The sequence below is a fragment of the Bufo bufo genome, chromosome 5 (genome assembly GCF_905171765.1).
Source record: "Bufo bufo chromosome 5, aBufBuf1.1, whole genome shotgun sequence".
Taxonomy (NCBI): domain Eukaryota; kingdom Metazoa; phylum Chordata; class Amphibia; order Anura; family Bufonidae; genus Bufo; species Bufo bufo.
Window position 1 is genome coordinate 482130876 of NC_053393.1, and position 14922 is coordinate 482145797.

Below are 14922 nucleotides of genomic sequence, written 5' to 3' on the forward strand. Positions count from 1 at the left end.
CACGTACTCCCAGCGTTATTTAATATGTAGCATACAGCTGCATAGAAGAGACCCTCAGAGGTTTTACAGAACTGTATCCGTGATGTGGAGCGTGTACCAGCTTTTGTGCTCACGAGGCGACTACTACACTAGTGATTAGATCAGTATTGTGCTTTCCAGGGGACAAGGATCTTGTACTATTTGGGAAGGTTCTCTCTGTATAATGAAGAAACCTTATAAGCATCAGCAAATTTTATTTCAACTTTAATTTCACTTTTCAAACTGCACATCTCAGCCGTTCACGAGCCACTGACATCTTCTAAATTGTCAATTTTTTTTTACTAAGGGCTCATGCACACGAACGCATTATTGGTCTGCATTCGATCCGCATTTCAATACGGATCGAATGAGCAAAAGATGAGGACAGCTCACCATCCGTATATCCGTTCTGTGGCCCCTCAAAAAATTTGAACATGTCCTATTTTTGCCTGCATTACAGACAAGGATATGACTGTTCTATTATGGGCCGTAGGCAATGGTTGTGTGCATGAGCCCTAACTGGAAAATAGGGGAAACCTTAAAGGGGTTGTCCACTCCTTTACAACTGATGGCCTATCCGACACCCCACACCCCCACCAATCAGCTGTTCTGCAGTATCTCCAGTGCATCGTGTAGAGGACAGACCTGGTTATTGCAGCACTGACCCCAACGAAATGAATGGAAGCAGCAGTGCAGTAACCGTCTCCATCCTCTACAATGAATGGAGCTGTGTATTTCCAGTGCCGATGGGCTATACTGTACCCTATATACTGTACCATCACAGGGCGGTACATGGATTTCCTACAGGTAATACTATAATACTGCCTGCATGAACTTTTTTGGAGACAAGAAAACAGGTTTTACACTTCAGCTACCAGTTAGGGTCAGACAGTTTTGTAAAGGCTCCCATACACAAATAGGGTTTTGTCGGCTGACAATCTAATGTGTATGGGGAGCTCCTGACTCTCCTTTGACAGATGATGTTAGAGAGGACTGGGCAGATTGAATTGTTTCGCTTGATCCTTTTGTTCTCCTGGAAGATAAGCCACCATTAGAGGTCTCTGCCGCAGCATTCTCCTCCATCCCGAGCCAGGCATTTAGCCAACAGCTATTGAAATTGTATGGGCAAAGTAAGTGAAAGTGTCATTTCACATTTGATCTCTCTCCAGTCCTACAATGGCTATGGAGAGATGCAGGTAGCATTGTAAGATCCAAAGTTATGGAAAGTCTGGTGACACTATGAAGCTGGTCTTTGGCCTGGCATACATGATCACTGTGTGACGTCACAGTTCTTCTACTTTGGTCCCACAATGTTCAAAGCTTTATTCAGCGGCCGCAGTATGTAGCTGGTGAGTGCAACACTTTTAAATCACGTTCAACATTATGGATATCAAGGCAATGCCTTTCAGGAGGACTGGTCACCAGTCCTGACGTCAGTTTTAGTAAATACCTGCACCGGTATATACCTGGTGGATATGAATAAATTGACAACTGGGTACTACCGTTCCCCTGTCAAAGGGCTGTGTCCCTCCACAGGCTGGCATTTGTTGGCAGACTGTGTAGGAACATACCTCTTGGACAATGGATGTGGTAAAAGCCAGCTGTCAATTTCTTCATAAATTTCTAGGAGGTAGAACAATGTAACACAGAGCTCCAGAATTGTTATATCATGAAGAATTTAAATATTCACCAAAATACACGTCAGGGTGGTCCTCTGTAAATGCTTTTTTCATTTTCTTCTCTATCTTACATAGTATCTAATAATGATTTCTGATAAGTAGTATCTAAAGATATACTCAACCTGAGGAGTGGGGTAACAGAAACAATCCAGTAAGACAGAACTTCTGACATTATGACAGACAAGGCTGTCCCCAGTAACTCACAACGGCCACATGGCACATTGAGCGTCATGTATTAAAACTGCCTTAGAAGAAATGGCCAGGGTCCAGGTTTCACTTCCGTTATCTGCAATGAAAACTGACCTCTGGCTGGTCGGTGATGGCAGTCACCGTTTCTCTGAAGGACATTTTTGATACATGAGGTTCGGTCAACCGAGGCTCATGTTCTTGCTATGTTCTCAATCGGTTCAGGGGAGAACTTTTTTCAAAGTCTGGTTCACAGAAGTGCAGCCATGTGGCCACCATGACCTATGTCTAAAGTCTTTGCTAAATCTAAAGAGCTGTGTGGAGAAGAACAGCGACGCAACAGCCACCTTCTTAGCTCTGAGGAATGTCAGTCGCAGCGGAATTGTGTAGATTCACAGTGTTTTCTGATGCCCATTAGGGGATGGTGTGTCGCTGGGCTCATTGGATAGCTGAAGTTTATCTAAACCTGAAAAGAACCAAGGTATTAGTAGGTGGCAACATAAAAAAAAATCACAGATTCATCTGTTAATTTATAGGGAAAAGGGCGACTCCAGGGCATTGTGGGATCCCCACGAATTCTCCTATACACTTCTATTATGAGCAGTAGTAGTCCAGTAATAGATCAGGACAATGGCAAGGAGATGTACTATGTCTATGGAGCCGCAGACACAGGTGGTCATAAAAAGATGTCCCTGCTCTATTATCAGATCGCTTCCCACATAAAGGGAGACATAACCTGCTATTTGTAATTCCCATAGGTAAGCCTGCACTTTAAAGGGGCTTCCAAGACCTAAACAAAGATTGGGGGTGGCCAGGCATGGTGTCAGGATAAAACGAAAAAACAAAACCAAAAAAAAAACAAAAAACATTCACCTAGTTTTTGTCTTCTTGGTTCCTGTGGTGACTCCAGTCCCTGCCGGACCAGACGTGTGACATGCAGTCTACATGCACATCACCACTGTTGCCCAATCAATGCCCTCAGAACTAACATTTACAGGCGCAGCACGTGACTACTGAGCCTCTTGGCGGTTTTGACCATGCTCAACTACTGGCAACACAAGGAAGGGACTAGGGACGGCTGTACAAACATATTTTTTGTGGGGCTCTACTGTGAATACAACTTTTCCTCTGCCAGGCTTTGCTCCTGCAAGTGCACTGGAGGCGGAGCTTCACCATAAAGTGCTCTCATAGCCCCTCCCAGCTGCGTGGTGTAGCAGCCAACCAGATGAGCAGAACAGAGGGGATGTTAAGCGGTTCAATGCAAATAGCACTTCACAGAGAAGCTCCGTCTCCAGTGCACTTGCAGGAGCACAGCCTGGCAGAAGAAAAGTTCATCCTCACAGTACTCATGATAATAAAAGCTCCACAAAAGGTATATATGCACTGTTCTCCCCATTTCTTACCTAGTGCTGTCAGCAGTTTAGCATGGTCAAAACTGCTGGCATGCTCCTCCCTATAGAGGAGGAGCTACAGTACAAGGCAGAGATCACTAACATTTTCTGGAGAAAAAAAAAAACACTTAAAAAAAATGGAACAGCCCCTTTATCTTCAGGCGATATGGTTTTGACCACAGTGCTATGGCAGTACTAGTGGACAGAGTCTACAACAGTATCTGCAGATGAAGAGTTGGACAGCTACATGGAGGAAGCCCAAGAGCCACATGTGGCTCCAGAGCTGCTGGTTGGGGAACACTAGAATGAGATATTAAAGGCAAACATAGTCATCCAATAATTAAGGGAATGTAATAAGACGTTCGCCTGGACAGCAGAACTATAAAGGAAGATACAGAATAATGAACATTAATATGGCTTAGGCAAGGTGCACACTTGCACCTAGATTCCTATGGCCGTTGCCTGGCCATTCCGTGCGGTTTCTGCAGACAGACCCATTCAACTTGAATAGGTCCATGATCAGTCCGCACCACAAAAAAATAGAACATGTGCACCTTCCGGATTGCGGACCCGTTCAAATAAATCGGTCCACATCTGTGATGCGGTGCAAAAACGCCCGGGACCCGTAAATTGAAGACCCGCTGTTTGCAGGCCACAATACGGGCCCAGCCAGCACGTGTTTGTGTGTATGAGCCCTAATTCAATTGCCGGATTGGGGATATGCCGGCGCCCCAGATCCCATGGTGTCCATTGGGTTCCAGCGTGATTACATTTTGACGGATGAAATACTGCTGTATCCAGTGGTATTTTGTCCTTTATTTTTGAAGGAATCTGCACAGAGGCTCCTGCCAGAACCTCTACTGCCGATCAGCACGCAGCCTACTAAACACTATTCCTCCGTCTGAAATATTCCCATTTACAAGCTCTCACTATTCAAAACAAAAAGAAAAATATACACATTACCTATTGCTTTTAGAAGTTCCTCCCGAACAGCTGAGGTGAATTTCCGCACTAAACACAGCGTTGTCACAACGGCAAATATCAAATTGTATGTGACAACAATGTAGAAGTTCCCAAGCCAGTTGAATCTCCCAAAGTCACCCAACAGATCGAATCTGGTGATACCTGTATAAACAGAACAGAAAATATGCAGTTACATCACACACCAGCCTCATGTACCCATCACAGACAAGCACAATACTTTTACATAATACACAAAAAGCATTGTAAATGAGAATGTGGCTAAAGTACAGGTTAGAAAAAGAGTCACCCCCCCACTGAACCAGATACATTTAGCAATCAGGTAAGTACTTTAATTTGGACAGATGGGACATTCTGTAGGGATTAATTCTAGACTATACATATATAGGGGTCAGCAATCGGCTTTCTTTTATAGGTCCAAATCCTCAATTGTTTTTACATAAGCGATATTTAAATGCTAAAATTCTAGCTGTCTGAAGCCACCACTAGAGGGAGCTTGGGTGTTTCATGAAGATAGAGAAAAACGGATTGTATAAATTTCACATCCCCTTCAATGACATTACAATAAAGCAAAGATATTTATAGACAATTTACACTAAAGAGTCCCTAAAGAGTTTAAATTCTCTGCTTCCTTTCACACAAGCATAGGGTCAAATAATAAAATTTTAACCAACTCCAGCCAATGCTAGAAGCTTCCTGCATATAGATTTATTCTCATATTAAAGGGGCCATCCGATTTTAAAACAGAAAAAAAGCTGACCCTAGCGATCATCTGTAATCTCTGTTCAATTCCCCTGTAGAGCCACACACAGGGGAAATAAAGTACTACATGATGTCCACTGAAGTCAATAACAGTCTATGTAATGCATGGACGTGCTGGGTCCTCCAGAGAAACACTTTTTGCAGCTGCTCCTTGCTGCAGTGAAGTGATAACGGTCTGAAATGCGAGACCTCCTTTGTTACCTTCATCATGTCCTCATCCCTTTAAAAGAAATGAATTATCTACACCCATGTATGTGAATCGTTATGAGACAAGGTTTCCTAGAAGGTATCACAATCATGAAGGAAACAGATCATAGACAAAAAACTGTTCAAGACCACATGAGGAATCTAGAATTTTTTTTTTTACAGAGGACTTGTCAACTGCTCAAACTTTTAGATCTCTGTACCTCCTTCAATCGACGAGTCCTCCAGTGGTCTTTTTCTTCCCCCAGGCCTGTTCACTTGGACAGCTGATATGTAAATGTGATTGCATGTACATAACCAGGGGGTTGTATGTAAGGGGAGGGGGCACACAAGAAAATAAAATCCCACTGGAGGATGGGAAAATTTGGACAAGTCCTCTTTAAAAAAAAGATTACTGGCCAGCAGCAGAGGGAACCAGGCAGTTTCACTAACTTTACAGAAGTCATCCAAAATTCGGGAGTGTGTTTCCATACTAAACAGAGACAGAACTGTCATGTGAATCACTTTATCGTTTTTTTTTTCCTTTTTTCAGTTTGCCTTTCCCATCATGGTCAGTCCAGTTCCGTCTTTGTTTTTTTTTTTTGTTTTTTTTTGTGTGTGGGGGGGGGGGGGGGGGCATTTTTTTTGTTTTTTTTAATACTGTGAGAAGACCATGAATCTGTTTAACGTATCTCTTCCCTTTCATCTATTGAAAAGCACCGGGCATAACATGTAGTGCAATGCATGTTGATATTTTGCAAAGCGCCACATGACTCACTGTACCCTAATGCAGTCTATTAATCCTGTTTGGACAGCTGTGCCTGTGCATTTGTTAGCCGGCCTCTAATTGTACCATCCTTCTTTTACCTTCTATCTTATTCTTTTATTTATCTCTATGGCAAACTATTCAGGAATGTCGTTTGTACGGCAGGGGAAAAAAGTGGCTTTCGCTATTAATTTGTTTTCTTTGTAACAACAATTGTGCCCAGCAAGCGCCCTTCCTCTCAATAACCAGGGTACATTACTACCAACTGTTACCAACAATCTCGTATTATTGTGCGGGCAAAATCAGCTTTAGAAGGGAACGGGCTTAAGCCACACAAAGGCTATTTGTTAGTTCCCACAGTATTTTATAGCTGTTTACACACACAGATTAATACTACTTTCTGCTTAATCCAATCTGCTAAATAGTCTACAGTGAAAAAGGAAACGGAGTATCCAAAAAGTGACGGGGGGTGCCCCAACTTGTATGCTTCAGCAACACATAGATGACGGAACTGCAGAAAGAAATAATTACGCCGTCTGTTTGAGAATGGATCTGCCATCACATTTCTGTTCGGGCGCTTTCACACAGTTTTTTTTTTTTGTGGCATTTTTTTTTTTTCATTTTTGTATTTATTGTGCCTGTATTTTTTGCAGTAAAATGTAAAAATGTAAAATGTCAGCTAAAGAAGTTAGCCAAAGGTCTATGGGAAACAGAAATGCAAGACACAAGGTTTTTTTAGTTTTTTTTTGTTTTTTTTTTGCTCACGGCGTTTTAGGTCATTCTGCTTTCTTTTCAAACACGCAGCTTGCTGGACTCTGCTTTTTTTTTTTTTTTAACATTTTGACCTCCCCATCTCTAGAAGGAAAAATGCCATGAAGAAGACACTAGTGGTAAGGCACACTGAGGGGCATTAACTAATGACTTCATGCCACAATAGTTATGCAAAATAAAATAAAAAATTACACACCAGATGTGCGCAATAGTTTGTGACTTTTGGAGCTTCTAGCCCCTTTTAGCAACTAGAGTAAGTTATAGCTGAAGTCTACTCCAGCCCTTTAGATGCATCTCACTCCAGTGCAAAAGGGGTCAAGACTGGTTATGGGAACTCCAGTCTTGATGAAGGTCTTCCACTGAGTGCAAAAAAAGGCACAGAAATTGCAGCAAATAACAAAAGGGGAAAAAAAAAAAACTTGCATTAATATACCTGTGAAAAAAAGTCTGAGCCAATTTCATGTGTATAAGGACCATTAAAAGGGTTATCCGAGACTAAAAATGCCCCCTATATGCCCGGGCTCCTCACACTGAATTTACTTACCTGGCTCCCCACAAACGGATGAAAACATCCTTTGTCGGGTGGGTGTGGGGGCTTAGCCAATGGTAGGCGGTGACAGGGATGAGCCTCCCTAGCATCGCGGGTGATGCTAGGGAGGCTCATCCCTGTCACCGCCTACCATTGGCTAAGCCCCCACACCCACCCGACAAAGGATGTTTTGATCCACGTACGGGAAGAAGCAGCAGCGGTGGTGTGGGGACAAGGAGCGGTACAGGGAGCGGGGAGCCAGGTAAGTAGAATTAGTGTGAGGGGCTCGGGCATATGGGGGGATTTTTTCGTTTCGGATAACACCTTTAAAGGGGTCTTCCCACCATCAGTTTTCATACCATAGGTCTCCCTATTAGCTCCCACCCTATGAATTATGAATTTCAGGCAGAAAAATTGTAAATGGGTTTGCAAATTAGGTGGACCATCTTGGTTTATAGGAATTTACAAAGTCCCGAAGTAATTACTAAATACATTTTTTGTCTTACTAGATAGACGGGGAGATTTATGAATGTTTTTCACCTGAAAAAATAGGGAGTGCTTTTAAAACATATACATTTAATAGCAAGGAGCACAAGCAGATCTGAAGAGCACTTAAAGGGAACCTGTCGTCAACTTTATGGTGCCCATACTAACGGCAGCATAAAGTAGAGACAGGTGAGTTGATTTCAGCGGTCGGTCATTTAAAAGTTAAAAGTAAGTGGTTGCCGAGAACCAACATCACAATCATTGCAGACTGGAAAAAAGAGTCCTGGCCACCTGAGAAGAGTCCTGGTCATTCATGAATTCCTGCTGTCCCTGCCCACCTGCTGATGGCTGACAGTCTTCTACCTAGTTTTCTCCCTTTCTCTCTAGGAGAGAACTGCCAATCATCAGCAGATGGGTGAGAGAGCAGGAGATTAGGAATAACCAGGACTCTTCTCAGGTAGATTTGACTCTTTTCCAGGCCCAGTCTGCAATGATTATGATGCTGGTTCAGCAACCACTTACTTTTAGCTGATGTGTGACACACCGCTGACATCAGCATTTCTGTCACTATTTTATGCTGCCCTCGATGAGGTCAGCATAAGGCCTCATGCACACGACCGTTCTGTTTTTTGCGGTCCGCAAACCGCGGATCTGCAAAAAACAGAAGCCGCCCGTGTGCCTTTCGCAATTTGTGGAACGGAAGGGGCGGCCGTCAATATAAATGCCTATTCTTGTCCGCAAAGCGCGGACAAGAATAGGACATGTTATATTTTTTTAGCGGGGCCGCGGAACGGAGCAACGGATGCGGACAGCACACGGAGTGCTGTCCGCATCTTTTGCGGCCCCTTTGAAGTGAATTGGTCCACATCCGAGCCGCCAAAACGGCGGCTCGGATGCGGACCCAAACAACGGCCGTGTGCATGAGGCCTAAAGTTGATGACAGGTTCCCTTTAAAATAGAGAAGATCTCAATCTCAAGATGCTCTATTACCACTTTAGATGTCCAGGCAGCAGGCTTAATCCGCAGCTATAGCCGTGAATGCTGCACACCACTTTTCAGGGACATCTTGCTAACTGAACACAGCATAAAAATTAAAACAGACATACCTAATGTTCTGGACATAACAGGTAAAGCAGAACTGAGCACCAGAATAGAAACACAGTTTCCAATGATCTGTGACAGAAGAAACACAAATGCAGTTTGTTAATGAGTGGCGCTCGCTTGTATCCATCAGTCATGTTATAAATAGTGATTATTAGATTGGCCAGGCTTTAATTCTGGGGGAAATTCACACATGCAGTCTTTGGTGCAAAGCTGTGCTAATGAAGCTCCAGTACATGTTATATTATTTCTGGGCACTGTAATAGCTGTTATTATTTATATTCTAGCATCTTTGTATGTAGCAATACCTAAAGGGGTTCTCCGGGATTATTATGGTATTTAACGGATATGCTCATGTACCTGTAGTTGCTTACCTCATTTACAACTTCATATTTATTTCTCAATTTCGACTCTACTGACCAGCTTTCACTGCGTAAATTAGTTATTTATTAGTTAGAGAAGGAATCATGCACATTATGATCTCTTCCGTTAAAACTACCACTAACAGCTAGAGGGCGCACTCAGTTTGAGAAGCACTGCTCTAGCAAATTACTCATTTTTTCTTACATGGATGAGGTAATTATTGCAATTTTAAACATTGCATTTAAAGGGATTTTCCATTTTGCATCATTTAGAATAACCGTTTATGAAGGCAGCTGTAATCTGGTAATGTATTTTTTTTGCATTTATTGCTCCTATCTAACATTCTTGGCTGTGGTCACATGACCATGTCCAAGCAGCTCCTTTTTATTTCCTGTGATGTTATGTCCATGGGCGGGGCGAGTGTCTATGTAACTAGCTGGGTGGGAGGAGCTATATACTAGCTGGGTGTTGTTAGGGGCAATGATAGGCGAGTGTCTATGTAACTAGCTGGGTGGGAGGAGCTATAGACTAGTGGGGTGTATATAGGGGGGGCGGTGCTGGAGCTGTGGGATAGGAAGGAGAAGTGCATCATGGGTTTGGTTGGATACAGGGACAGGAGTCCAAATTGAAAAAAATAAACATGTAAAAGATGAGGTAAGCAACTATATGATTATATCTGCTAAATACCACAGTAATCAAGGAAAACCTCTTTAAGGGCTATGGCCACCTTTAGGGCATTTTTTTTTTTTATTGCATTTCAATCTTTTGGATCACTGCCTGTATAAGAGGCTAAAAAAATAAAAAAATATATTCTTTATTTGGAATATCACTAAAAGGGGGAACACCCAATAAACAGGCCTGTATCCGAGTATAATCAACTCTCTACACCTAGATCCAATGCCGGTATGGGCAGTATGTACAGTATGGGACTAGGTGTATGTAGAGAGACTGCTAGTGCGAAACATGAGCACTCAGAGTCACATCCGACGTGTGTGCCACACAGTATTTAGTGGCAACACTCATGTGTTGTGTGGCAGGCGTTGCAGAGTGGTCCCAGCTACAAGGATGCCAGGTACGGAATAAGAAGGATAATTATATCCGCCTACTTCTCAGTCTCGGCTAGTATTTACACTGGGACCCAGACGCACCCCCCTGCCTAATATAAGCACTCTCGGCTAGTGTCAGATTAACATGCATACAATTTCTGACACTGCCAAGGTAGCATGTGTTCTCTACCCCAGCTAACCAGCGTACAAGCAGGTAGAACCCTGATGAAGATGCTAAAACGTAGAATCACTCTTACGGATTCCCATTCTGAGGAACACTTTGCTTGAACCAGATTTGAACCAGACTCTACAAAGCTGTCGAGAGATACTGGATCAAGAATCTAAAGGAGAACAGAAGTTTAGGTAAAGGTTTAATGGGGCACTAAAAATAAAATGAACGCTCCAAACCATTAGCTTCTAGGAGTACATTTTAGTATTGTAACTATAGCGTGGCTGAGAGCGTAAGTGCTAAGAGAGTTCTAGACACAAGAGAAAGGAGCGGGGGAGAAGAGTCATATGGGCAATTAAACAGGACAATGTCTGCTCCTTAGTTACTGACCTCCTCAGCCAGCTTGTGGGAATATCCAACAAAAATAAATGTGTACATCTGTGTCAAAGCGTTACTTAACAGTTTCATTCTTCTCAGGCCTGGTGTCAGATTGTGCGAAGTCAAATTAGCCTTAACTTGTAAGACGTAATTGAATGGGCCCCTCCAGTCTTATTTTAATCATTTAAATGTGAAAAATGTCTGTATTCCTCGCAGTCGCTGAGGTTCTTCAGACTTCAAACCGGCTGAGTGAAGTACAGTTTCGCACAAAGTTACTCATTAGCAATACGGTTCTTTGGGAAGAAAGAAAACTCCCTTTCATGGTTTCTATGGCTGGTTAACAAGCCCAGTAATTGCAGGCTCTCTCTTTTTAGCAAATGAATGGATGGCGTCCAAATTAAACACAGTGCACATCCCTTGTTCCCACTCATTTGGCATTTAGAAAATCTTCCAGTTTGTTGTGTTTGTTTGAGGCTACAAACAAATACAAATCGCTGCAAAAGAGCCACCGGGAACAATTACTTAATAGCTTGGCCGGTGGGTTGTGAGCGGGAAATACTTATAAGGGTGGAATAAAACCGGCTAAAGGGGGGACCATCATCTTCCTCATTGCCATTATGGTTACCTTTGTCATTGTTGTGTCATCTTTTCTGGGCGTGAAGCTTCCAAAAAACCATAGGCTGTAGAAGCCGACCACAGAGGAAACCATCAGATAGCTGTGTGAGAGTCAAGGTAATAGAAGCAGAATAATGGACGGGTCTGCCGGGAAGAATGCTTGAGTACTCGGTAACCTCTAGTGGAAACACCTCAAGTGCTTACAGAAGGGCTAACCTGGTGGATTCATACCCTCGTGTCACTCCAGGTGATAGATGTGAACCCTCCAGAAGACACTGCCTGTGACATTTCTTATCTGACTCTTCAAATGCACCCAACATAACCAATGTACAGCTGTAAACCGTCATCAGTATTTCCCTCCTTGCTACCTGTGCACACCTAAAATGTAAAAAAGATGATAACTCGCCAGTAAATACAGTAATCAAATCCTTTTCTGGCATGTCGTTAAATATTATATTCTGCCTTTTTCTCCTCTGCACATCTCCAGAAACAGTATATCAGCCACACTGTACATTATGATTACCATTTAGTGTAAAGGGGTTGCGTTGTAAAACATATTCTACATTTTTCAAACCAGCACCTGGATCTGAATACTTTTGTAATTGCATGTAATTAAAAATTTTGTATAGCCACTGAGCTATTCGATAAAATCTATCTGTATAGTGCCACCTGCTGTTTGGTCTTTTCCTTTTTTTTTTTGTCCGTCTCACTGAGCTGGTCGAGGGCGCTCTGTTTAAAGGGAACCTGTCATGTGGATATTTGATTATAATCTAACTAATTATATACAATCATTAACTACTAAAAAGTGCCTTTGATGTATTCACTTACTGGTGTGACAGATGGTTACCTCATAATATACACACAAAGATGCCGCATGCTAATGAGCTGATTTGAGCCCAGCGTGATGTCAGTGAGTCCAGCGTATATTTAATTCAGAGCTATAGACACTCCCCTGCCCACCTGCTGCTGATTCATATGGAAAAAAAACTGTCAATCAGCAGCAGGTGGGCGGGGAGAGTCAGGAGCTCATGAATATTCAGGACTCATCATTATCAGCTGGAGCTTTTCAATACAAGATGTTGGCAGATTGACTGGGTCAATTAAAGAAAGTGACCCAGCATTTTGCTAAGAGAATCATTCTCTCCCTTAGTTAGGACACCATACAACTGGTGACAGGTTCCCTTTAAGTCTGTCGCCAGCCACATGTTGTGTTAGAAGCTGTGGCAGTTACAGGGAGATAGCTTCAACAGAAAGGACACGCCCCTGAGCTGCCAGGCTGAAGATAATCTAGCAGTGCAATTGGAGCAGTCAATGTGGAGATCTCTGGAACCATGTGAGGTACAGGACTGGTTCTAGCTTTGTTAGAAAGAGATTGTAATGTACTATAACTACAGTATATGATGTTAGATTTTCATTTGTTACATCAATCATAGCATAACTCCTTTAAGAACAAAGTTAAAAACTACCAATTCTGGACCTTAGGACCAGACTGTTTTTGCAGTTTCTACCATTCATTATGAGTGCCCAACACAGTTTTTCAGTCCACATATCTGTGGTATGATGCACTGATGCAAAAAAGCTAAAAAATGGTTGGGGAAACGCTATAAGTGAACATGTCAGGTAAATTCTGCTGCCCCATCTGAGGGCAGGATATAGGGAGAGAAGCTCTTTTATATATAGGTTTATATAATACGATGGAGCGGATTTCTAAATAAAAAGCAGAGTAAATCCTGACAGGACTCCTAGGAGGGACGGAGAGAGTCCTGATTACTCCGCCCACAAAAGATGATTGACAGTTCTTTCTGCATCACAGAAGGCTGTGAATGATTCTGTGTGTGGGCAGGGTAATCAGGACTCTATTATTATATTGTTAGAGGACCCCCACGATCCTGAGAACAAAGAAGACACAGTGCTATGTGTTCTCTGCATCGAAGGACCTGTCCACTGTCTGTGCAGGAAACTCCAGCCAGACTCAGTTCCCAGCACAGCAAAGCCACTGCAGCAGTGATGTGCAGGGAAAACATGCAAGTCCCATTATTCTTAGGATCGGTGGGGTTTCAGTCAAAAAAAAATTTAAGGTGAGAAAAACTTTCTAGGCGTTTATGCAGAGAACACCAGAGCTGCTTCCGATCTCCACTGTTACACAGGATAGTGACCTGTATATAAAACATACAAGTGAACCATACTGCAGTACAAGAATGCAAATCAAAGTCTATAGGTATACCCAACAGCATATGCATTAACAAAAGAAGACACAAGAGAGCATTGGTCAGGGTTAATGATGCTTGTAGAAGGTGCATTCTGAATTGCCACAATACGTCGGTCACCGCCCATGTCCTTGGATTACACAAGATAAATGTTACTCCATAGCAATGATGGCAGCGACACCTGCAGGCTGCAAGACGGGATGAAATACACAGTTCTTACAGCTAATCCAATTTGCTTACTGTAACTGATCTCCTGGCACCCCGACTGGGTACCTCAGTTGATGGATGCTCCTAGTGCTTCCCGAGGACTCCAAGCACTCCACTTGACATCGTAAGCACTGCCGACCCTACGAACCGCCTTCTACCCACCCTGGACCTACGACAAGGCTTCCAGGTTCCAGTGGGTGAACCTCTCTTCCTTCCAGTGGAGTATACAGCATATAGCATTCCCCAGTGTAGATGCAGCCTTTTCCCCACACACATGAGACAAGGCTCTATGTTGAGGGTAAAACAGGAACTCTTTAATGGGGCTACATGTCAGCCTTTCATGCAGGTCTTCCAGCATGCATTTACAGTATGGAAACACTCCCAGCAATTGTACACAACCACCCCCCCCCCCCCCCCGTCTGCCTGTGATACAATTAACAAACACAATGGGCTCTGCCTGTGATACAATTACCAAACACTAACTTAATCACTTACAGGCAGAAAACACACATTTTTCCCCAAAACACAGAAAACACCCCAAAGCCCCACATATCCCCATAAATTATAAATCACTGGATAGCTCTGATCTGGGTTAACAACATATCCAGAAATCACCCAGATCCGAGCAGGGGTTTCTGAATTCCATGGACGTCACATTTGACCGACCGCAAGCGTGGCTTTCCTGCCCAAAACTGTTCCACAGATTTAGGCTGTGTGGCCAGTCTGCCTTCTCCTTCAAAGTTTTAGCATATGGGCCATAATCCTGAGGCAAAAGGCTGGCAAACAGGCCCCTCCAAAACCCAGTGGCGAGGGGATTTCCGCCACACATCTCCCCCTTCCAGGGAAGACTAACCAGGTACCTGACCTCACGCCGGTTGGTACCTGAGTTAGTCTGGCAGCCCACCCACAACCAAATACTGGACCTGTTAAATTTGGTAGTCTGTCTCTGTCCAGTGAGTCCACCAAGGTTGTGTGGGTAACAGGTATTCCCGGTCTCTGTGTTGCTCTCTGGCTGGGAGTGGAGGTTGCTTTGTGGGCAGGGATCAGCGGTACTGCTGGGCAAACTGGTGCGCAGTCCTGCCCG

At 43.3% G+C, this 14922-nt stretch overlaps 1 protein-coding gene across 1 annotated transcript in view; it reads right to left on the minus strand.

Annotated features, from left to right (window-relative positions):
* Window positions 1-567: 567 nt before the first annotated feature.
* The window catches only part of LMBR1 (limb development membrane protein 1), a 161793-nt gene continuing 147438 nt past the window's right edge, over window positions 568-14922 (minus strand). Inside the window, exons 15-18 of the mRNA XM_040434191.1 lie at window positions 11435-11525; window positions 8859-8925; window positions 4238-4399; window positions 568-2349 (exon numbers count right to left, since the gene is read on the minus strand). Coding sequence (XP_040290125.1) covers window positions 2276-2349; window positions 4238-4399; window positions 8859-8925; window positions 11435-11525 — 394 coding nt within the window. The 3' untranslated portion in view covers window positions 568-2275. The remainder of the gene's footprint in view (window positions 2350-4237; window positions 4400-8858; window positions 8926-11434; window positions 11526-14922) is intronic.